The 22,730-nt window shown below is 40.1% G+C and overlaps 3 protein-coding genes and 1 long non-coding RNA gene across 4 annotated transcripts; 1 reads left to right on the top strand and 3 right to left on the bottom strand.

Moving 5' to 3' along the window:
- The first annotated feature begins 3,257 nt into the window (after positions 1–3,257).
- On the top strand, positions 3,258–6,660 carry LOC135610642 (calcium-dependent protein kinase 26-like). Its single transcript, XM_065105416.1, has 5 exons — positions 3,258–3,399; positions 4,056–4,742; positions 4,832–5,128; positions 5,608–6,012; positions 6,098–6,660. The coding sequence occupies exons 2-5, from the start codon at positions 4,166–4,168 to the stop codon at positions 6,364–6,366; spliced, it is 1,548 nt and encodes a 515-aa protein (XP_064961488.1). The 5' UTR covers positions 3,258–3,399; positions 4,056–4,165; the 3' UTR covers positions 6,367–6,660.
- Positions 6,661–7,264: 604 nt separating this feature from the next.
- On the bottom strand, positions 7,265–10,335 carry LOC135610641 (UDP-galactose/UDP-glucose transporter 4-like). Its single transcript, XM_065105415.1, has 7 exons — positions 10,059–10,335; positions 9,614–9,642; positions 9,322–9,523; positions 8,657–8,899; positions 8,429–8,530; positions 7,922–8,029; positions 7,265–7,835 (listed from the first exon to the last, which is right to left on the bottom strand). The coding sequence occupies exons 1-7, from the start codon at positions 10,182–10,184 to the stop codon at positions 7,614–7,616; spliced, it is 1,032 nt and encodes a 343-aa protein (XP_064961487.1). The 5' UTR covers positions 10,185–10,335; the 3' UTR covers positions 7,265–7,613.
- A 4,601-nt stretch (positions 10,336–14,936) lies between these two features.
- Positions 14,937–16,766, bottom strand: LOC135610639 (BAG family molecular chaperone regulator 1-like). The gene is made up of 4 exons (XM_065105414.1): positions 16,051–16,766; positions 15,696–15,952; positions 15,471–15,617; positions 14,937–15,390 (listed from the first exon to the last, which is right to left on the bottom strand). Exons 1-4 carry the CDS (start codon positions 16,256–16,258, stop codon positions 15,124–15,126), a joined length of 879 nt encoding a protein of 292 aa, XP_064961486.1. The 5' UTR covers positions 16,259–16,766; the 3' UTR covers positions 14,937–15,123.
- A 3,223-nt stretch (positions 16,767–19,989) lies between these two features.
- On the bottom strand, positions 19,990–21,930 carry LOC135610640 (uncharacterized). Its single transcript, XR_010486266.1, has 2 exons — positions 21,689–21,930; positions 19,990–20,459 (listed from the first exon to the last, which is right to left on the bottom strand). It is a non-coding gene; the product is annotated as an uncharacterized LOC135610640 (long non-coding RNA).
- Between the last annotated feature and the right edge of the window lie 800 nt (positions 21,931–22,730).

The following is a 22,730-nucleotide window of genomic DNA, read 5'->3' as shown; positions in this document are numbered from 1 at the left end:
GCATTGTTAACGTCCAGTTGTCGTAAGTTCCAACCTCTGGAGATGGCCAAACTTAGAATAAGCCGAATTGTTGTGGGTTTAACTACAGGACTAAAAGTCTCTGTAAAATCAACTCCAGGTCGTTGATGAAACCCTTTGGCTACTAATCGTGCTTTATATCGAGCAACGGACCCGTCGGGGTTTCGCTTAATTCGGAATACCCATTTACACCCGATGATATTTTGTGCAGGATGAGAAGGTACAAGAGTCCATGTGGAGTTATGTAGAAGAGCATCATATTCTTCACACATAGCTTGACGCCAATGTGAAGATTTTTATGCTTGAGTAATTGTGGTGGGTTCACTAGTCTCAAGAGAAGAATTGGTGATAGTATGGAGGTCGAGAACCTGACGTGGTTTAAAGATACCACTTTTTGAGCGTGTTGTCATTGGATGGCTAGGAACTGCAGGTTGTGTTATTGGTAAGAATGGTGGAGAGACATCGACAGGATGCAAGAGAGGTTGAGATACATCGATGGCACTAGGTAAAGAAAGTTGTTGTGTTTCTGAGGAGACGACTTCAGTGGTAGGGGAGACTTGTGAAGAAGGAAGGGGAGAAGGAATGGGGGGAGTGGAGAGTTGTTGAACTGGGATAACAAAAGAGTGTGGATCTTCAACAATAGGACTGGATGGTGTGGGAGGAGGTTCGTTTGAGGGGATCGAATGTATACTCCAAGAATGAATATTTGTCGGAGTGGTGTGAAATGGAAAGGCAGATTCAACAAAAACAACATGTCGTGAAATAAAGACTTTTTGAGATTGTGGTTCGTAGCACCGAAAGGCATTATGCTCAAGAGAATATCCTATGAAGATGCAAGCTTTAGATCTTGGCGCTAACTTGTGTGGGGCATAGGGACGTAGCCACGGATAACATAAACAACCAAATATTCTGAGTTTTTGAATGTTTGGGGATTTGGAAAATAGTTTTTCAAATGGAGACTGGTATTGAAGAACTGGAGTGAGCAAACGATTAATAAGGTAGACAGCAGTTTGAAAGGCGGCAGACCAAAAAGTTGGTGGCATGGAGGCTTGATGTAGAAGTGTGAGACCAGTTTCTACAATATGTTGATGTTTACGTTCAGCAGAGCCAACTAGTTGAGGAGTGTGTGGGGGTGACTTAAGGTGTTGGATGCCACAGGTTGAGAGGTAGGATGTGAGGGCTTGAAATTCACCTCCACCATCAGAGTAGACTGTTTTAATTGTAGACTGAAAGAAGTTTTCAACCAGCTTTTTAAAGTTGGTAAAGACTTTTGAAACTTCTGATTTATGACGAAGAGGATAGAGCCATGTGTATTTAGTAAAATAGTCGACAAAAATAACATAAAAGCTAAATTTGTCAAAAGAAGTGACAGGAGCAGGGAGAAAGAAGTGTTGGTATAGATCAATGTCACCTGAGGTGGTGGCAAATAAGATCTGTGTTGAAAGAATAAGGTCTTCGTTGAAGGAAAAGACCTAAGCAAGATGGTGTAAAGCTGTAGATTTCTATGCAGCAGCAGTTCTATAGGAAGGACTCTGGGCAGTGATGCAGCTAGTGGCGTGATCAGCTTTGTGCAAGACAGCTGCAGATCTGTGTGCAATAGATCAGCAGTGAGGAATCTTGGCAACGAGGCAGCAACGTGGAAAGTTACCGAAGGCTGTTTGTCTCTGCGAAGGCAGAGCAGGATGCTGGCTGCTGGGAGGCCTACACCCAGAAGGTCCTCTCGGAAGCAGTGAGGATAATGTTGCCGGAGTCGAGGACAGCGGTGGCAGAGGCGTTGGAGGAAGAAGGCCAGGAGCTGGTCGATGGACCAGCGCGCGGAAGCAGAGCAGATCTGGAGTAGAGGGTTAGTGACGGGGCGCTGGCGGCGATGAAAGGTGGGAAGTGAGAGGTGGATGACTGCGGTGGTTTGATGATGATGCAGCAACAGCTTCCATGGCTTGCCGTGAAGCTGATGGGTGAGGTTGAAAGACTCAAGGAGGAGAACGCCGCTCTGATACCATGATAGAATGAGATAATGAAGAATGAAATTATAAGGATAAAGCAAAAGGCACCCTTCAAGTAGTATAATGTGAAGTCTATTTATACATAGTGAAAGAGGATATTTCTTTAACTGAGCAGAGAGATTTCCTCATGCAGTTGAGGAAATCTCATCTGCTATGCAGTTGAGGATATCTCTCTTTTATCAGAGAAAATCTCTCTGTTATCACCCATCACTGTCCATGGAGCAAATGGATTCAGCAAGAAGCTCTTAATGGAGCATTGCACTCAAAGTAGTTAGGGAATCTCAATCAACGCAAGCTTTTAATTCGTTATAATTAATGCTCTCAATGAGAGATCATGATCATCTCTTCATACTACAAATCTTACAATAAATCATTATATATATATATATATATATATATATATATATATATATATATATATTCTTTAGAACAATGAGAAAAAAATCTTTTTTATCTCTTCCAAAAATAAACATAAAATGTCAAAATTGAAGTGAAAGAACAAATGAGAAAGGGTGATGATATATAAATCAATAAAGAACTCCCCCCACCTACTTATATATATACAAGCTAATTACCTTAGCTATATTTAACATTTCGATTCTTATATTTTTTTTAAAAAAATTATATTAACATCCCTATAGTTACGAGTATAAAACATCTATATTTATTTATCCTAATATTATTGATTTTATCAATAAAAATAAAAGATAAAAAGATAGTTTTAATGTTTCAATTAGTGGTGAAGGACGGCACCAGTGGTGATAGAGATTAGCGTCGCTTGGGGCTATATGTTGCTTTATTGATGAGAAGAGTAGCAACAAGAGGTGAGGGTTGTTTTGTATTTGTATTAAACCCGATGTAATTGTTGAGCGACGAAAGAATTATCGATGCAAATACGGAGTGGTGTCACTTTACAACTACGTTGACGTCGATGGAGATGTAAATTAATACCACTTAGCATCTATATTGATGGTTTTTTTTATCGTTCGACGACTATATCAACATCAACGTAGATGCATAGTAATCTTTATCTTTATCGTTATTCTTTTTATCCATAACAATTGAAACGTTAATATTATTTTTTTATTTATTATTTTTATATTTTAGTTAATAAAATGGTAGGATAAATAGAGATATTTTATTTTTATAATTATAAGGATATTAATGTAACAATTTAAAGAATAAGGAGTAAGATGCTATATATATATATATATATATCCTATTCCGCTCCCACAGCAGGAGTTCAAATAGACTTCTCGCCACCGGAAAAGCCGTGGAGTCTCGGCTTCCGCTCCTCTCGGTGGCGAAGGCGACGCGTCCCTGATGAGCCCTGGTGGATCGCCCCGGCCCCTCGTCCTTGTCCTCTACACCGTTCGAGGTCATCTTTCTCCGTCGATTTCCCTCTCCGTTATTGCTTTCCTTCGTCTTGCTTGATGTCGTATCGGAGCTTCTTTTGTTGGAACCATGAATCTGAAGTGGTCTCTTGTTTTTCCTCGCTATTCGGTGCGATTTCCTTGTTTAGGCACTTGCCCTGCGGTTGATCTAGGTTTCCCGGGCCGATTTTGGTTGGTCGGGCGGCGTGATCTGCTAGGGTTTCTGGGATCGATGTGATTTCACTTTGGGGTTAGGTTAAGTCGTTTATTTCGGTTCGACTAGCTGGAGGCTTTGGGAAAAATGTGGTTCTGGGACTCTGCTTTTGCAAAAACTTCGTCTTTCTCCCTTCCCCCGCCGGATCTCGAAGCTTCCATCATTTGTATTTGTTGTACTTGGAGTCGAAATTGAGCTATTAAGCCTAGATTGCAACGGTGAAATGTGTGAAAAAGTTGCAATTTTTCCGTTGAACTTTTCCCAAAGTTGGTAGTTTTCGTTTTCTTTCCCGCTTATTTCTCTTGTCTTTTAACCTGTTCCTTTTTCTTCTACTTTTATGAGTAAAATTGAGCTTTGGTCTCGGTTATTCAGGTTAATTACTAAGAAAAAAAATTGTGATACGCAGTATTTTACTTAAGATTTGATTTTTCTTCTTTGCATCTTCAGATCTATCGCAGTGTTGATGGTGGGTGTAGTAGTTTTCAGTGCCACATCGAAGGTGTAACAATTTCTTATCTTGCAAACACTTTCCACGAGGGAGCCTTGAGCTCCTTGTTATGGCTGTTGCCAAGGGCAACAGCAGAGATCCACCTTACAACTGCTACAAGGTCCCTGGCCTCAGTAATCCCATCCTAGAAACCCCCCATATATCATACCTTGAGGACCGATATGTTTTACTGGAAGAATTGGGTTGGGGACAATTCGGAGTTATCAGGGCTTGCTCTGACATGCTTACCGGAGAGTCGGTCGCCTGCAAGTCTATTGCCAAGGATCGTCTTGTCACGCCTGAGGATATCCGGAGCATCAAGCTTGAGATCGAGGTCATGGCACGGCTCTCAGGCCACCCCAACGTTGTCGACCTCAAGGCTGTATATGAGGATAATGACTATGTGCATCTTGTGATGGAGCTCTGTGCTGGTGGCGAGCTTTTTCACCGGCTTGAGAAGCATGGTTGCTTCTCTGAACATGAGGCTGCTGTTCTCTTCCGGCATCTCATGGAAGTCGTGATGTACTGCCATGACAAAGGTGTGGTTCACAGGGACCTGAAGCCGGAGAACATTTTGCTGGCTACAAAGTCTTTATCTTCACCAATCAAACTGGCAGACTTTGGACTAGCTACTTATATCAAGCCAGGTAATTTTCTTGTTCGCTATCTCTTATCACAATTAAGTCTGTTCATTATGTATTTTATTTGCCTCTCAAATTGCATCATAAATTAACAGGGCAGAACTTGTCTGGGACTGTTGGAAGTCCATTTTACATTGCACCAGAGGTATTGTCTGGGGGATACAATGAAGCAGCTGATGTATGGAGTTCTGGAGTGATTCTTTACATTCTTCTTAGTGGAATGCCACCCTTTTGGGGGAAGACCAAATCAAGGATATTTGAATCAGTTAGGTCTGCAGAGCTACGATTTCCATCTGATCCATGGCAAAGCATATCTGACTCTGCAAAGGACTTAATTGGAGGAATGTTATGTAGAGATCCTACTCAGAGACTCACAGCTAAACAGGTTTTAGGTAAACTTTGAGCAAGAATTCACTTGACAGACAAATTTTAAATGATATCATCTGAACAACACTATTGCATTTGCATACAGATTTTATGCTTAAATATCTCTTATCTATTCTTATAAAAAATAAAAGAAAGAGAGCCACATGTATCTGCTTCATGGTTTATGTGCTGTTTGATTGTAGTTACCATTGAGCATCTAATACATGGACGTGGCTAGAACCACTGGAACCTTCTCGTATATTTCCCCTTGGCTTATGAATTCCAATGACAAGCATAGTGCTGACAAGACAGAAATTTTATGATTAACAATTATCTTTTCCTAATTAGGTGTTTCTGTTCTCCATATGGTATTGCAGTCTTAGAATTATCGTACAAGCCCATCTGGAAGTCCCTTAGATCATGACCCGTATTTCTTTTGCATGATTGTGTGTGTCTAACCTGTCTCTTGTTTTAGCAAGTCTTGAGCTGGCTTCTTGTTTTGCAGATCATTCCTGGATAACAGAACACACACAGCAACCAGAAGTCTCATGCGGGCAATGCCATGAAGTCAGTTTTACACCGGGAGACCTGGGAAACTCTTCATTCTCTACCCCTCTTGTGTCTGCAAGCCGTGATGTCAGCTTCAGTACTAGTTCCCTCATTCCCTGCCAGAGAGTTGAAGACCATTCTTTGCCTGCATTCACATGCAGATCATCATGCTCCTCATTTATTGTTGATGTTCCATTCTCTTCTACTATCAGCTTCTCTTTCCAGAATGGCTGTGAATCGGATGGCATGAGATTCTGCTCACAAATGCCGGTGGTGCCAAGTTTTGCTTTCTTCATGCCTGAGCAACAAAAACCATTCAGTTTTACGAGTGAAGAATTAAAGATCAAGGCATCTCAGACTGGTAACTATTGCTTCAGTTTGCTCTTTATGTCTTCAGTGCTCTTTAAAATGATCAACTTCCATTCATTCTGCTGTGTGATGTGCAGACTCAAGCTTGAGGAAGCTCTCTGTGTTACCCTACTCGGCTGCATGCTCTAGTCGAGACTTAAGAGAATTGGATCATAAAGGGCTTGAAGCTAGAAGAGGACTTGGAACTAATTCCAGAGCCATTGGCATCCACAGCAGAAGGAACCACACCATCGGGCTTGGTGAGCGTGACCAGCTTGATCTTGTGGTTTCGGAGTCGGTCATACGTTGGGCATCATGCACGCACCTCTCAAGTGCACCGTCCCTTAGGTCCTCCCTTGTATGTTGACATCCTGCAGACCTCAAATCGACGAACCCGTTTGAGATCCTACTTCATGTTGTGTTTGTCAGCATAACTCGCATATGGTCACAAGCCGGCACCTTTGATGAACATTCATCTCTTTGTCCAAGTTGTTGTGGGTAGAGTAGAGCCCCGCAATGTATGTGCTGTGTTCTGCTCCATGCATCAGTGGTAAATCACTTGTGTAAGAATCACATTTGGCGATTTGTGTGGGACCATCAACCTCCTTTGTGCAGGCTGTTTGCTTGATGACATGGTAAAAATATGCCAAAATTTGGGTTCTTTGCTGGTCCAGTGTTGGCTGGTCTAAATTTGTTTAGCCAGCTTGATGCTTCTCATGATATGAACGTTGCTTGCCAGGTGCTGGCTTTCATCAACAAAAATGGTGGTTTGACGAGGTTTTTCTTGCTCAGCCAAGGAAGAAGATAGCTATGTCATTGTTATCAAGCAGCTAAACATTTTTTGTGAGGATCCCTTGTGGCAATATTGAGTTGCTTTCTTGTCAATATGTTGAGAAGTGTTATGTTATTGTTGCTCTAAGGTGTAGTCTCGACATTGTTGGTGCTACTCTACATAGTGAATGTAAACCTGTGTGAAGATGGAAGAGCATTTATTACCAAAGAAACAAAAGGTGTTATTTGGAGAGGTCACCAACATTTTGTGACACATTATGTGTATAACCCATCTTAAACTTTTGTTTGATGTAATATGACTCTTTTATTTTATAAAAATTATAAAATGAGATTTAGAACTCTCAAGTAAATGATGGTTGAAGAGAAATCATATGGTATGACCATAAGATAATCTTATATCAGTATGTTGCTGTTACAGAAATAACGTAACCACATTTAGAGGTTAGAAGACTAAGACTATGTACATTGATATGTAGACATCAAACCAATAACACTTATTAAATCCAAAGTAATAATGAGTAAGGTTCAAACCATGAAAACAATCTCTCAATATAATTCTTCATGAACAGAATTATTTCCTTTCCATGAGTCATGGAGAAGATTATGCCATCTATGTTGGCAATATACTCTCTCCAGCTTAGTCAACCTAGAGAACAGTACCTACAAGGTTATGCAGACAACCAGCAGTGTAGTTTACGTTGAGTTGAACCGAGCCATTGATTTCAAAGAGAGCAGCAGTAAAGGAAGGCAGGCACTCCACCACCATAGTGTACATATTCTCACTAGAAACAAATTGGGAACATTAGTAGAATCTACTGTTCTTCAGACTAATGAATTCCTCTCTTCATCTTGCCCAATGTGATCCTCATGGTGTTGCTGTTTCCGCTTTTGTTTCTGTGGATTTGAATCTTTGTAGTCTGGAAGCAGCTTCAGAACAATTCCCATCGCGATCAACAGAAGCCCGCTGCAATGCTGCTCGGTTAAAGGTTTTGTAAATATCAGATATGATAGTAGAAGTGTGACTGCCTTCCTCGCTGTAGTTACCTACAAAGAACAGGAACAAGCAATTCTTATTTATGGCATCATGAATCTGTACCAGCTAAATCATAATAGGAGATCCGATATCGTACCAAGGCGGTGGTTGCTGCACCAAATATCGCAACGAGCGACAGCACCGATACTTGTCCAACATAGGTAGCCATTGCTTCAAACACTAGAACAGCATACACATACAGATGCTACATTTGAAGATGGAAAAATGTCTGTTAATTGAAATCCAACTTTTCACCTCTGTTTTGTTGGAAGTAATTTGATGGAAACATGTTTACAAAAAAATAGTATCAAGTAATATATTTTAGAAGAAATTATGATGACAAGCATTACAAGCGAATTCTATTTTGCCACAATTATTTATAAAGAGTGCAGCTTTACAGTTCAAGACTTCAAATTTATTAGCCTAAGCAAAATTCACAAAACGGATCTTCCGAGAAGAAATTCTCATGGTAACATGTTTTACTTTGAATAATGATTCTTGCAATATAATGAGATTTTTCTTGATTTCAACTGTTAACAACTTACATTTGCAATTTTCTTAAACTAAACAAGGGAAGAAGGACAAGAAGGATCAATTGTGTCACCTCTTTGCATGAGTTCCATGCCGTGAAGAGCTCCCCTGTCAAAAGCATAGGCGGGATCAACAAAGGTAGCCCCACGACAGTCGAACAAAAGAGCATCTCCATCTGTGACACCATCAATCATGCCTTACATATGTTCCAGGTGAGAAAGGATAAGAAATGTAGTTCCCACAACAGATGGGAGCCAAGAAGATCTTTAGTGGAACATGGTGGACACAGAACTTGAGTTACCTGAGTGGTCTCCGGATTCATAGTAAATATAGCCTCCTGCAAATTACCAACAAAGGAGTCCATGACGAGGGCACTCGATACCATGACCACACCTATCACGCTAAAATTGGGCGATGTTTGGGCGTCGGCCAAGGTGAAGAGGATGAGACCCACAACGAGAAGCACTGCAGAGATGTATTCATGCAATGGGTACTTGCGTCGAAGACCCGGGATGAAGGCTCCCATTATCATCACTGGCAACACCTGACGTGCACAAGAAGGATCCAAAACCACACAATTCACAGAGAATCCATGGTGAGTGTGTTTCCTGAATGCAAACCTCTTCTTTCCCAAAATAAAAAATGCATCACACAATACATTAGGAAAGAACAGACGTGCAACACTGTCATGTGAAGCAAACTAGCACATGGTTCAAAAGAGCTAATCTAGATTTGAGTGATTGACTTGAGAAGTAAGCACATGGTGAGTATCTTGAGAACCACAAATTGGATTCCATGCATGTTGACACCTGACAACTGAGTTGAGGTATGAATTAAACTATGAAAGCATTAAACACCACAATGCACCATCAATTTGACGTTTGCAACATTCAAGAACAAATGCAGCATGAACCAAGAAAAACCGGAAGATGTTAATGGAGATCAGAAGAACATGTGAAGCCAGACCTTGGTAGATTTAAACATCAACTGTGCCGGGTAGTTCAAGAAGGCCAGAGATCCTTTGGTCAGTCCATGTGATCCCATAAGAACACCAGACAGTTTAACATACGTGTTCCATGGATTCACCATCTGCTTTGTGGTGAAGCCCTGCAGGTGTATGAGCCCCAGATACACAAATCCTTGCACAAAGGTGAAGTACCAGCCGTAGCTGCAAAGAAACATGATCACTACTGAGATCAAAACTAGAGATTGAACAACATATAGAGTAGATTAAGATAGAAAGCACTGAGAATATAACCTGAATTGCAAACGATTGTACACATATTCCTGAAACAAAAAGTGAAAAAAGAGGAAATCGAGCACAATTAGATATGCTGAAAAGATTACAGGGTGAATGCATGCATGCATGCAGCAAAGGAAACCCTCAGAAGAATATGTACTAATACCTAAAGACCAAACTCTTGAAGTCGCAAAAGAAAACTGAGATCGAACGTTTCCACACATTCGTGAATAAACAAGAAAAAGTTTGGCAAGGGAAGCATAGAGGAAGAAAGAATCTCTCCAAGTTCACATGACTGCATCAAAAAGCGAAGCATGGTGCAATTTTTGCGTAGTCACCGCGAGAAACAAGAACAAGATTGGAATTTTCGCACTGTGAATGTAGGAAGAAGACGAAATTTTGATCCTTTGTGCATGATTAACATATGCAACAACAAATTCAGAAAGCAACAGCAGTAAACTACCTCACAAATGCCATTGATGAGGTAGCCAAAGAAGAACCCGGAGGAACACAAGAGAAACTGCTGCCATTTGGGCCTCTCTGTCAATGGTATCCCAAACAGAGACCTCGACTGCCCCTCTCCTTTCATCCCTCTCTCTCTCTCTCTCTCTCTCTCTCTCAAACACACACACAAAACAAATGGATTGGATTTTACCACAGAAGAACTAACTCATGGTCCCAAACACTAAAAGGAGAGAGCAGGAGGCAAGAAAAGAATCACGCTATTGATTCAACCGAAATAAGGATGGAGACAGTGATACAAAACGAACACCAATCCGGAAACCTCTCTCCTCTCCTCCTCGTTATCACGACATGTCTCCCTCTATATCTCGATCGGTTTCCTCTTCCTATTGTCTCGTCCTCGCTTCCTCTTCTTCCCGTCCTTCCCCTGTCGTCTGCTTTTAAGGAAGGCGAGCTTCTTATGGAAGGGAAGGAAAGAATTAATAGCGACGCGGAACGATATTTCGCTGTTATGTTCTCCGCAAAATAAAAGCGCTTTATATATCGTCCGATACGTGTGAACGGCTATGATCAGGGCAGCGAGGAAGATGGACGGCTAGAAACGCCACGCGGGGGGAACACGGAGACAACACACCACGTCTTATCGTGCGATCTTGTCCGTTCATACTGATGATCCAACGGTTGCGGAGGGCTCCCGTTCCATAACGGCGACCGGTTTTGGAAGCGTTGCCGCGTGGGGAGTCGGGTGGGAAGCGCACGGACGCGTGTTGATCTGCGCGGCGTCTCATGAGGGAAATTGTTTCCTTACAGTTCTTTTCTTACTCGACTTATTACCCGTTCTGTGATTGGACAACTCTACGGGATTTTGCCCGTCCGTTTCCGATGATAAGAAAGGTAATTAAGGTGAGTAACTTTAGACGAGTGAAATCTCTGTTGCTCTTTTTTCCATGGCGTCTGCTGGTTTTATTGTCTTTGGAAGTCGTGCAATCGAAAGATTAAATGCTTTGATTAAGAGAGGTTAATACGACACTATTATTATTATTATTATTATTGAATTGAAAGTTAAGAGAGGTTTAACGATTAAAAATTAGTATGAATTTGTTGGACGATGATAATAACTCGATGTATAAAAAAAAATCAAAAATTAATTATAAAAATTATAAAATAATATTTACATATTTTGATTTTTTAATATATGTCCATGGATAAAAATAAAAAAATTTGAACATAAAAAAATAACTCACATTCATTCTTTCGACAATGTATTATACTAGTCGAAATCTTTAGATACATAATAAGGTATTTGTTGAGCAAACCCAACATTGATTAGCAAATATTTCCTTCCATTTTTGAAATTGTTGTCCTCTTAGTAACATTGTTATGCTGTTATGATTTACACTTGTCAATCAATTCATCCAAAAGATAATTTAAGGTTACCAAAATATAGTTTATGTGAGTTTGATTGATATAAATATTCAAAAAAAAAAATCTAATAGTTGTATGAAGTTTAATTTTTTTTCTTATAAATATTATATATTAATTGAGTAAATGATAAGTGATTGATAGGAAATTTATCATTAATTGACATGCGATTGTCAATTTAAGTCATTTTTCATCTAGAATTTGACAAGAAAGATAATTACAAACTTCCTTTGCTTCTTTTATGATAAGGAGGACAATTCTAAACCTCATTCTTAACCTTTATGGCAAACTTCATTCAAAAATATAAAAATATATTTTAAATATGAAAATAAAAATGTAACTCGTTTCTTTTGAATTATTCGAACTCATACTTTGGAACATCAGATTCCTTACTTGATCGTTGGAAGGATCGGTTCAGGAAACTCCTCTCGACCTCAGTCTTCGTGCAAGTAATATCTCAGGAGTATGATACATCAAAATTGAAAGCTTCATATTTTCATATTGGGAATACAATCTTTTTGCCTTTAATTGAGTAAATGATAAGTCTGGACCATATCGAACCGATGAGGATGTCAATAACATTTTTTCCGAACAACAATAAAGATTTATTTTAGTTGGTAAACAAATATATATATATATATATATATATATATAATTAATTAATCATGTGACATGTGATCTCTTGTGTGGTATAAAAAGTTAGAGGTTGACTAATAATATTAAAACAGAAAAGTCAAAAGTTGACTAACAATCAAGATTTATGGCGTCAAGAACGACGTGCACAATAAAAGTCTTGATGGCCACGATTAATGAGATTTAGTAAGAGTTGGTATGATGATATTTATCCGAAGCAATACAAAATTACAACTGCAACCAACCATTGAAGGGGTTTGAAGATATGTGAAGGGAAATAATGGTCATATCATGTTGATGTTGATGAAAGCAAACATGATTAGTACTTTGCACATGGTTAGTAAAAAATAGAAATAATAAGACAATCCAGATGTAGTTCGAAGATCATGATCTCAAGACCAACATTTATAATAGGGACATGAGATATGTATGCATCGATCCCTATGTTTTGGTTTACATATATATGATTAGGGTTAACCTATGAGTAAGTTTGAAGTCTTTTAGGAGGTTGATGTTGTTGCCTTTGGGAAGAAGGGTGTTGACTTTTTTTGTGCCGTTGATAGGACACAAAGTGGCCATGGGAATGAGTGCACATGTTTGTTTCACTTGAGATGATCATGTGCATGTCTTATTCGTCCTATTTGTATTGATAAAATCATTTAGAGTCACGTTAATTAGGAAGTATAAAAACTAAAGATTTATAAATTCGTTGGATCTTCCTTACCCTTAAATATGTCTATTGAAGTTTACATGTTTTGAAAGAATAAAATTGTGCAGATATGTTCGTTGTCCAAAATGAACAATTCCTCGTGAACCTACGAGCCACACTAATGAACCTATGGGTTCATAAGTCCGCCATATCTTCCTTACCCTTAAAGGCTCCTTTTGGAGTTCATATGCTTCAAAAAAATAAAATCGTACTCGTCTATCGCCCAAAATGATGAAGGGGAAGAGCGTACCGAGGGAGGAGGAGATATGAAGGTAAGATAGAAACCTTTAGAGTCACTTAGTGGAGTATTGTTAATCTGTTTTAAGTTTCTATTTTGAGTTTATGGCCAAAATATTATTATTATTTATCTTTTTATTTTTTGAATTGTGCGATACTTTAACTCGAATCATAGAGTAAACCTAATTCAGATCCTAAGTCTATCATAAGATTTTGTATTAAAGAAGTTACGTAGCCACTCAATCAATTTGTTTGACTTAATTTGAGTAAATATGAGCTGCACTAATGATCGATCGATCAAATGATTACTTATCATGTACCACTGAAGAGTTCTTATTGGTAATGAAGGGGAAGAGCATACCAAATGATCTCTTATCATGTATTACTATAGAGTTCGTATCAATGACGAAGGGGAAGAACGTACCAAGGGCTCCGGAGTATTGTCAATTGTTTTAAGTTTCTATTTTAAGTTTATGGCTAAAATATTATTATTAGTTATCTTTTTATTTTTTGAATACTTTAACTCAAATCATAAGTAAACCTGATTCAGATCCAAGTCTATCATAAGATATGATATGACATTCTTGGATATTTTCATGTCAATCATTATTTTGTCTAAACAATGTTGGTTAACATAATTTACAGAACCAAATTTACTTTGTTCATCAGTCCAATATGATAGGAGCGGCTGTAGTCTGCAACCAAAACTATTTCCTTTTGTTATTCATCTGTTAAAGGCTAGACTACATTTCGGTGGTTTCATCAATCATCATTTCCAATACAGAAGAACAGATATCACAGCCTTCTCCAATGATATAGCTGAAAGCTCATGTTTTGTTTGATTCAACTCCTGAATCAAGAAAGCTCATGATAGATTCTTTTAAGAACTTTTTGTTCCCAAGTTGATGATACAAGTCCATCGATCGTTTACAACCCATGACATACTATAACCAAGTGGATTTGAGGCATAACAAGATTAAGATCGGATGATCACACGTCCAAAATACTTAAGCTCAAGTTAACGGTCTTCGAGGAGTGATATTTTAAGCATAAACCTAATTTACTGGGCTAGTGATTTGGTTTCTGTATCACATAAACAACCTCTCGACAGGAAACAAAAACCTTTTGCTACTGTTGATCTCTTCGGCCAACTTCCACAATCCAATCATTTGGAAGATGAAAAAGAGATGGTGGTGGTGGTGGTCGATATAGGGGGAATGTTCAAAAATTCCATGACATATCAACTGGTACGAAATCAGTAGTCTGCATTATATGCCTTCATAACAAGAGAAATGATTCAAGTGCTCGGATAAAAGAAGACGGAAGAAAGAGAAGAAATGGTCAAAAGGTGGGTGGAAGCAGCTCACATCCAAGATATGGTGTGGCTGATGGCTGAACTGGATTCAACCCGGTCGCAGGTGGATACAAAACATGTCCTGCTGTCTTCCAGAAAAAAAGTTGTTTGGATTCATTGAAATCTATCACATCACCAGCTTTCATAGAGTACGGCTGTTTCCATCGATGTTGAGCCTGGAGAACAACAGTAGCACCATGCAAGATTCAATCTAACCAGTAGATCATGTGACCCTGCTTTGACCACTTGTAGATCATGAGATCACTGTGATTGCAGTGTACGTCAGATCGTTCGTGGTCTTTATTGGCAAGAAAGGCATCGAGACAAAGCCAACTCATGTTCTTGAGTCTTACTTTTACCATGCTCGAATAAAGAAATGCAAATGATGAGCATATAATAAGACCATTAACTCGCCACTTCTATTTCTTCAATGCATCTGCAATCATTTTGCTTGCTAGCTTTTGGAGCTTAGAAAACAAAAAAAGGGGAAAAAGGAAAAGATTTGATGCTGCACATACATACCGTGAACAAAAATTCTCTGACATAAAAAGAGTATGTATCTTGAAATGGTTGATACAACATATTGACATGAATCCATTTATTCTTATGTAGTTGGAGGTATGCACACAAAAGAATAGTAGCGACGGAGAGCAAGCGAGCGAGCGAGGACGTACTGCTGTTGATTCTGCTGAGTTGCTCGTGGCGGAGACATCAGAACAGCTCCCAGTCGAACCTTGTGGTGGGGGTGGATGACGCGGTGGAGGTGGCGGTGGTGGCCGGCGTGGAGGTGGATGGCATGAACAAGGAATCAAATGTGTCCCAGTTCGCGGTGGTCACCACCACCGATTGCGGTGGCTGCTGCCTCTGCTGGTGTTGCTGCTGCTGTTGAGGATGATGGACATGCCCATTGGCTCTCGGCGTTGCATTCTTGATCTTGATCAGATCGAGCGTTTCCACATACTTCTGGACCCTCCTAACCTGCACCGGAAGTGCTCGTTTACTTCCACCAGTTGAGATCCAAACCGCAGAAGCTCACCTAAAGAACACGTTTAGTCCACCTGTAATCTCCTCTGTTGCTTCACGTCCCCGTCGGCGACGACGCCGTCCAACTTGAGCAGCTCGTTCATCAACAACTCGATCAGCCGAACCACGTCCTGGTCCACCACTCTCCCGCCTTTGTTCACGATCGCCTCCAACGCCGACACCTGCGAATCCATGCTTGCATCACCAACATAGCCGAGAGATTCTTGCTGCGGGGTTGCGGGTGGAGATGTGTGTAGTACCTTGGACGCCAGCTTGTCGACCTCCATGCTGATGGCGGAGATGGACTTGGCTGCCTTCTCCATCTTGTCGGTCTTGCGCGTCTCCAGCAGCCGCTTCGCCTTCGCCGTCGGGTCCTCCACCAGCACTACCTTCGACCGGTCCTTCACGCCGGCGGTGTCGAGGAATGCGGCGGAGTCCCGCTCCTTGTCCTTGTAGATCAGCTTCTGGTCGAGCGGATGCATCCCGATACGCGCCGACAGCATCTTCTTCAGCTCCCCTGCCAAGCCATCATCATCAGCTTGTAAGGCCGGAGAAGAAGGAAAAGGCAACACGGAACACTGCGATCATCATCGGTATCACGAGTCTCATCGTTACCGAAGGTGGCCTGAGAGCCGATGTAGATCTCGTGGTAGACGGAGCCATGCTTGACCTTGACACGGATGGTCGGGACGACGGCAGCGGGTGGCCCGGACTCGGGATCGCGCTTCTGTACCACCATTCCGCCGGGAGTCACCTCCCATTCGGCACCCTTCTCCTCCACCACCACTTGCTTCGCAGCTCCATATCCTGTCCTCGACGGCATTCTGCTACCCTCCCCGGAAGATGCACAGCAGCGCAAACTACGATGCGATCAAAAGCTACTGCAAACAGAATCCATTGCGGCTGCTCTGCGCTTCTGCCAAAGATTTCCGCAACGTTTTGGACTCGGATAGATCTACTTCAGAAGAGCAGCAGCCACGAAAAAGAAGACGACTACCAGCAATAAAAAAATTGCTAAGCAAGAAGAAGCCAATATATAAAGAATGGAGAGGATAGAGAGATTAACTTGGCTTCAATCTTAACCTCACCACCACCACCACCACCAGCACCACCAAGCAGAGCAACAGGTCACAGAAAGCGAAAGCAATCACCCACCAAACTCTTACCACACCCGAAGCTTCCATCCAACAACACTTCACGATGCGTGACCCGACGCTTCCTGTTCTGCTTTGCCACAACAAGCCATCATTCGCGCTCTGATCTCACCGGTGCATCATGAGCTCGCAAGCATCGGCAGCAAGAACAAAGTGGCCACATCGTAACGTGCGTGTCGGTCGTCGCCCAAGGTAAAAGAAAAATAAAGATCAACCCGGTCCGGTCTTTTCCTTTCCATCGGGGGGCGAACCGGGCCCCGAGGTCAGCCACCGACAGCGGGAGGAGGTTCTTCGCTGGCAGTGCCACGTGGGTCATCCGGAGCCGTCAATCTCCCTCTCGACCACGCCATCCGAAAGAGACGGTCCACCACCATAAAAACCGACGGTGGGGCCCCCCCACACCGTCCGATTTGGCGACCGCGTACCGACCTCGCGATTGATTTTAACGACAAATCACGATATATAATAAACAGAAAACAATTGCAAAATAATCAGCCGCTTAAGAGTTCAGTAAGCTGTCATAGTACATTCGTACTATGAAAACAATGTATCGAACACATCTACTCAAAAAGTAAGATCATCATAATAACCTGGTGATGGAGAAGAGAGGTAGGTAGACTTCACGTTTCGAATGCATGTATGTATTTCTTCATGTGGTGGAAAACAAACAATGCGGTATACATCGTGTCTTCCTTCTTGCGGTGGAAGAAAGTGATTTAATAGTAGAGTTAGGTCATCTTAATTAATGACCATTTAAATTAGTGGGGGCAATGGGTGACCTAAAGTTGTCGTCTTCTTCTTCGTCTTCAACAAACAACTTGGAACAGTATTCATACCAATTCATTATATATTAAGCCAGTTCAATCATACACAAATAATCTGATTGAAGACACAGAGAGAGTACTCTTCACCCACTACTTGTGCAAGGTTTACTTTAACTACAATATTCTTCGATTAATATTTATATTTGCACAAACCCAAATGAATAATACATTAGAGACACCTAGTAGCCTTCAATCATTGATAGCAGTCTTTTGATTATTAGTACCGATGGTCCTTCTAAATTTCACATGAAGATCACCAAGGTTTCATCTAAAACAAAAGTCAGATTTTGTTCCTCCATAACATAATAAACATTTATTTTTAATACTTCAAATTACAAATGGGTTTTTGGATTATCCCCCATATGGTGCATTTACCTTTAGGGTTCAAGGGATTATAATTGTAGCCTAAGGCTTAGGGAGATAAAGCAAAATTGACATTGATGATAAGTTGGAACTCTAGACATCCACAAGACAAGTATAATAAATTGACCAGATGTAGAGAACTTGTAGATAACAATTTATCAAGGTTTGATGAAATTGAACTGCACACTCCTCTAATTAAGCCTCATAAATTTGCAGTATGCTTTCATGTTTCACTAAAATAACTTGTAGCTTTATCAAACATTAGGACATGCATTGTTATATGTTATACAAGCTGTAGGGATATTTTCTCACCTTTATATATTGCTTGGTTTCTCTTTGTAAACCCAAAGCAAGTATGTATTATTCTTTACTGGTGATCTTAAGATGTCTTGTGACCTTTTATTAAAGGGTCTAATATTCCTGAGAGTACTACTACTACTACTACTTCCACCACATGGAGGACAACTAATATGGTTACATAGGACAACAATGCATCTTTTCTTTACTGCTAGTTGGCCCCATTAACTTTTATTCTGATGAAGCCACAGCAAGAAAGGACTATTATATGAGGCGCCCATAAAACATGTGTTATTGGAGGGTCAAATTCATAGACTCTCTTGCTCCTATAATCCACTCCATGAAAATCTAAAAGCTAATGTTACTTGTTACAGGTTCTTTCAACAGAAAACCAAGGAAAATCAACTGCTGTTTCATGTATTTTTGGGTGGAAAAAGAACAGGAAACCCAAATGTGGAACCTCTAATATGAATATCACATTTGGGTGGGTGCTGAGATCTCAAACATTGTCGAGCAGTCTCCATCTCCAATCAAGCCATGGAGCATGATGTTGCTGGGGATGAAGACCACACTCACAATTGTAGGCCAGTGGTCCAGATTATCGAGGCCATCCACTATAGCTTGAACCGACTAACTGATAAAGTTAGTGTATCACATTGGTTCCATCTACATCTGATGCCGACACACATACTAATATCACAGCAAGGAGTTTCAATTGAATCAGTGTAAGCTAGACACTGGAATCTATTGAGTGGAAGGCAGTAGTGGTTGACATGTCTGTCCGAAAGGGAAATTTGATCTTACATTCATTGAATGCCATAGGTATGTGATGAGGAATTCTTGATGAGAATGAAGGAGACAACCTAGCTGTTACAATGATACTTGATTACAAAGCAACATACACAAGAACAAACATTGAAAACAGTTGGTTACTGTTACCTAATTCCAACTAAGATAAAACAATGATGATTAGTTAACACAACAATTATGTCCTTATGCTAGATAGGTAGCACATGCATGAATATTTGTTGGTCCATAGGCTAATTCATTTTCTGATCACAGAGGATACTAGCAAATGAGTCTATTTGATTGTTGAAGTCATCTCATAGTAATTTATTAAGTCAGACAAAAGATATTGATGAACTGTAAGGAAATAAATATTTAAACAGAGAGAAAGGCCTAAGTTTTGAGTTTAAATAATGACATCATTCTAGAGATTAGAACAAGTAAAATATCACCCAAACATGTCAAATTGCTTCAATCAGTGACAATTCTGAACTATACTTTCCTAAGTGTAAATTGTTTGTTTATTACAAATATGCTGAGCATACATAAATGTAATGTCGACATGGTATCAGCACTTTGAACAACAACTAAGGATGTAGTTTCTAATTTGGTTGGTAAGTTACTGGCCATCCGTAGCTTGTTTAAGAAGATTATTTCATTGCACTAAGAATTTTGTTTTAAGCTGATCATCATGTTCAAATTAATATTTTTCCATTATGTAGTGTTACAGTTTTCTTTCCAGGTGATGTTTGAATACTCTAATACACAACTTCTATTGAAACCTTCATGACACTAGTTTAGATTCTTGAGATTAGACTGGCAATCACACTAATGAAAAAAAACGATGTCATAACAAAAAGATCAAGAAACAACCCAGCATTCATGGAAACCCTGAGAATATTTAAAATATAGACCAAATCATTATAAATGCAATTAACCGTTGTCCCCATGTGCACATGCAAGGTCATTCTTTAAGAAAATGAGAAAATGGTTGCCCACAATTGCCAACCAATCAAATTTTGGAAAAAAAAAGTCTCTATAGTCTAAAATTAATGCCTATGACCTACCAAAACTTGTAGTCAACATCATCAAAATGCAATGACAGCTAGATTTTGTTGGCCACCAAGTCAGCCAAAAAATATGCCTCTTGAAGATTAAAACCAGCAATACAAATGACTCTGCATAAAAGAGAGAACATTTTATCCCTTAAAATAACTGCACTACCACTTTCCACCACCACGTAGAACGTCATAAAGATTTAGACCAACCATAACGATTAGACACATTAGGGTTTTGGTTGGATCGGGTTGTAGCCTAGAACATGAATATTCCAGCATGCCACACTGGACTGAACTGCAAAGTAATTTTTGCATTTTTGATGCATGCAACATAGATTGAAGAGTTCTGCAGCTGCCCCGGTGAAATTATTGGTTAAACTTGAAATAGCAGCAAGCTTCATGCATGTTGACTCCGGTAGAAAGCTGTCCTCAAAATTCACTATCAGCAGTCAAGATTAATCATAATCAGCAAGCCACATATATCCCGTCCCCTGAATCTCTCAATCTTATCTTACTTTGCCTCTCAGGAACTCATCAGACCCCTGGGTGTAATAAAACCATGTCGGTCATTGTGATATACCACCATAAACACACTAAAATATTTGGGGACCAGAATGCTATTTCTGAGAATGCAGGGTTCAGATTATAACATTGCAAGCATTTGAAATATATTGCTTTTCAATTTGCCTTAAAAAATTTACTACGTATGCCACCAAAAATTAGCATACAAGCATGATCAAGGATATATGAGCTACATCACTGCATGCAAAACACATTGTCTAGCCCTGGGCTAGCACAGTATGTGTTGCGAGCCAGACATTATTCTTGAAGACAGCAGGTAGGCAAAGCCCAGACATTGAACTCATGTACCATGTTGCGGTGTAACCATCTTTAATCTCATTTTGTTCTATTATGGGAGATAAGAATTTGTTTTCTTCTCTCCAAGACCTCACATATCTGTGCACTCTGACATGCTTACTTCAAGCACTATGGAAGAATAAAGATATCACATTTCTATTTGATATTCATATTGGGGTTGTTAAGTATTTTTGGATTTCTAGTGCCAATGCCGTTAGAGAATAAGAAATCCAAGTATGAAAAGACCACTTCGTGAAGGGAGAAAATCTTGAAAATTAAGATTATATTATTTTATATATATCTATGTTTCTCCAGGTATTGGTAGGTGTGAGAAGACACTTTTGATTCATGTGTATAAGGAGATTTGTGTCTGATATGGGATTAACTCAAATGAACTTGAACTTGGTTTCATGTGATGAATTTTTTGATTTACTCCATGGGTATAGGTAAGGAGCGTTGAATTACATAAATCTTGTGCCAACTTTTCTGATTTGTACTTTGTTGTTGATTTTTGAATTTCTAATTTGGCATCAGAGTGTTCTCCCCCAGTATCATGTAGAATCAGCATCGAGAAATTATTCAGGTTCACTGAAGGCATTCAACCCTATGCTGTAAAATCTAAATGTCATCCATCCTAGAACCTACACTGACGAGGAGTTTTAACATCACTAAGTATACATCGAACACCATATTTTGGACTATGCAAAAAATCTCAAGTATATCAACAAGGTAATCTAATAGTGGCAAGCTTCATTGTGCGAGTGACATGAGGCATACACTTGATTTAGATTAGGCAATGGTTGTCTGCTCTGTTACCATGCCAACTTTAGCATTGCTGCCTTGTGTTACAAATCCAACTTCAAACCCTAAACCAGTGGATCAACAAGAAGCATCAATGGAGCAAAAATCTCACCTCGCGCTGGGGCAGTCGATGCCCGTGGAACGCCCCGGGCAAGCGCCGGAGGACAGTGACCCCGATTCCCGCCGTCGGCGCCATCGCCGGGAGGGAGGGGTCGGGAAGTCGCTTCTTTGCTGCGACGCTAGCCGACCAGTCGATGGGCCGACGAGTGAGAGGACCATTCGATACGTCCTAAGCCGCATCAGTATCGTGTCCGGATCCATATAGGGTCCGAACCCGCATAATATCATGAAGGATCCGTTACATGAGACGCCGACTTGTTGGATCAATCATCGGGGATCGATCCAAACCCGTGTTGTCGAGTCAGGTAAGCCCGATAAGGATGCCATTGCATCGAGTTCCGAAATCTGTATCTATTTGATCCGTTCAAATCGGGTTTGGATCCCCCTTGATCAATTCGAAATTGAATTTAAAGGTAAGTAACGTTCCTATAATATTTATTATATTCGTCATATGTTTCTGTTCCACCGGTCATATCCTAAGGTCCATTGATTAATATCGATTATTAGGTTTATAGTCTTATTATCATTCACAATAAAATTAAAAAATATTTATTCAAAAAAGAATACACCACTGTAATCCAAGAATGGTAAGCTTCTAATGGAAAAGAACAACCTTCTAATGGACCTAAACTTGCTTGCCAAGAAAGAAGCATCCATGAATTAACTATCGAAGTCGGTGCCTAAATAAATAATTAGGCTTTTAAACAACAATAAATTTTAGGATAAAATCAGAGCAGATGTAATGTAATGAAACTAGTTTATCTATCCGTTTCGTAACCCACAAATGTACCTGCCAGATAATTGGTAATAGAACGTGGGGCCCACCATGACATTTTACGGTAAGTAGAAGTGGGTACCACGAGTATTACGTCAGGAGATAACGTTTCGGAGCTCGGGAAATGCTATTTAAGAATAGGTCACGCACGTGCATGACATTTTACTTGAATACGACACCAAATTTTGTACCTCCAATTGCCATGGCTTAGGTGGGACCCACCTAAGTGGTCCAGAGTGGTGACGTTACGGGTGCGTGG

This window comes from Musa acuminata, chromosome BXJ2-4, assembly GCF_036884655.1.
Source record: "Musa acuminata AAA Group cultivar baxijiao chromosome BXJ2-4, Cavendish_Baxijiao_AAA, whole genome shotgun sequence".
NCBI classification, from domain to species: domain Eukaryota; kingdom Viridiplantae; phylum Streptophyta; class Magnoliopsida; order Zingiberales; family Musaceae; genus Musa; species Musa acuminata.
This window is presented reverse-complemented; position numbering and strand designations above follow the sequence as displayed.

What these genes read in the sequence shown, in the direction of transcription:
- LOC135610639 (XM_065105414.1), bottom strand. Translation starts at nt 16,258, where the DNA reads ATGCCGTCGAGGACAGGATATGGAGCTGCGAAGCAAGTGGTGGTGGAG. An exon ending in CGGCTCTCAGGCCACCTTCG is followed by an intron (nt 15,953 to 16,050) that starts GTAACGATGAGA and finishes ATGGCTTGGCAG; the next exon opens with GGGAGCTGAAGAAGATGCTG. An exon ending in TCGACAAGCTGGCGTCCAAG is followed by an intron (nt 15,618 to 15,695) that starts GTACTACACACA and finishes ATGGATTCGCAG; the next exon opens with GTGTCGGCGTTGGAGGCGAT.
- LOC135610642 (XM_065105416.1), top strand. Translation starts at nt 4,166, where the DNA reads ATGGCTGTTGCCAAGGGCAACAGCAGAGATCCACCTTACAACTGCTAC. An exon ending in AGCTACTTATATCAAGCCAG is followed by an intron (nt 4,743 to 4,831) that starts GTAATTTTCTTG and finishes ATAAATTAACAG; the next exon opens with GGCAGAACTTGTCTGGGACT. An exon ending in GATCAAGGCATCTCAGACTG is followed by an intron (nt 6,013 to 6,097) that starts GTAACTATTGCT and finishes TGTGATGTGCAG; the next exon opens with ACTCAAGCTTGAGGAAGCTC.
- LOC135610641 (XM_065105415.1), bottom strand. Translation starts at nt 10,184, where the DNA reads ATGAAAGGAGAGGGGCAGTCGAGGTCTCTGTTTGGGATACCATTGACA. An exon ending in TGAATCCGGAGACCACTCAG is followed by an intron (nt 8,531 to 8,656) that starts GTAACTCAAGTT and finishes ATGGTGTCACAG; the next exon opens with ATGGAGATGCTCTTTTGTTC. An exon ending in GTGCAGCAACCACCGCCTTG is followed by an intron (nt 7,836 to 7,921) that starts GTACGATATCGG and finishes TGTTCTTTGTAG; the next exon opens with GTAACTACAGCGAGGAAGGC.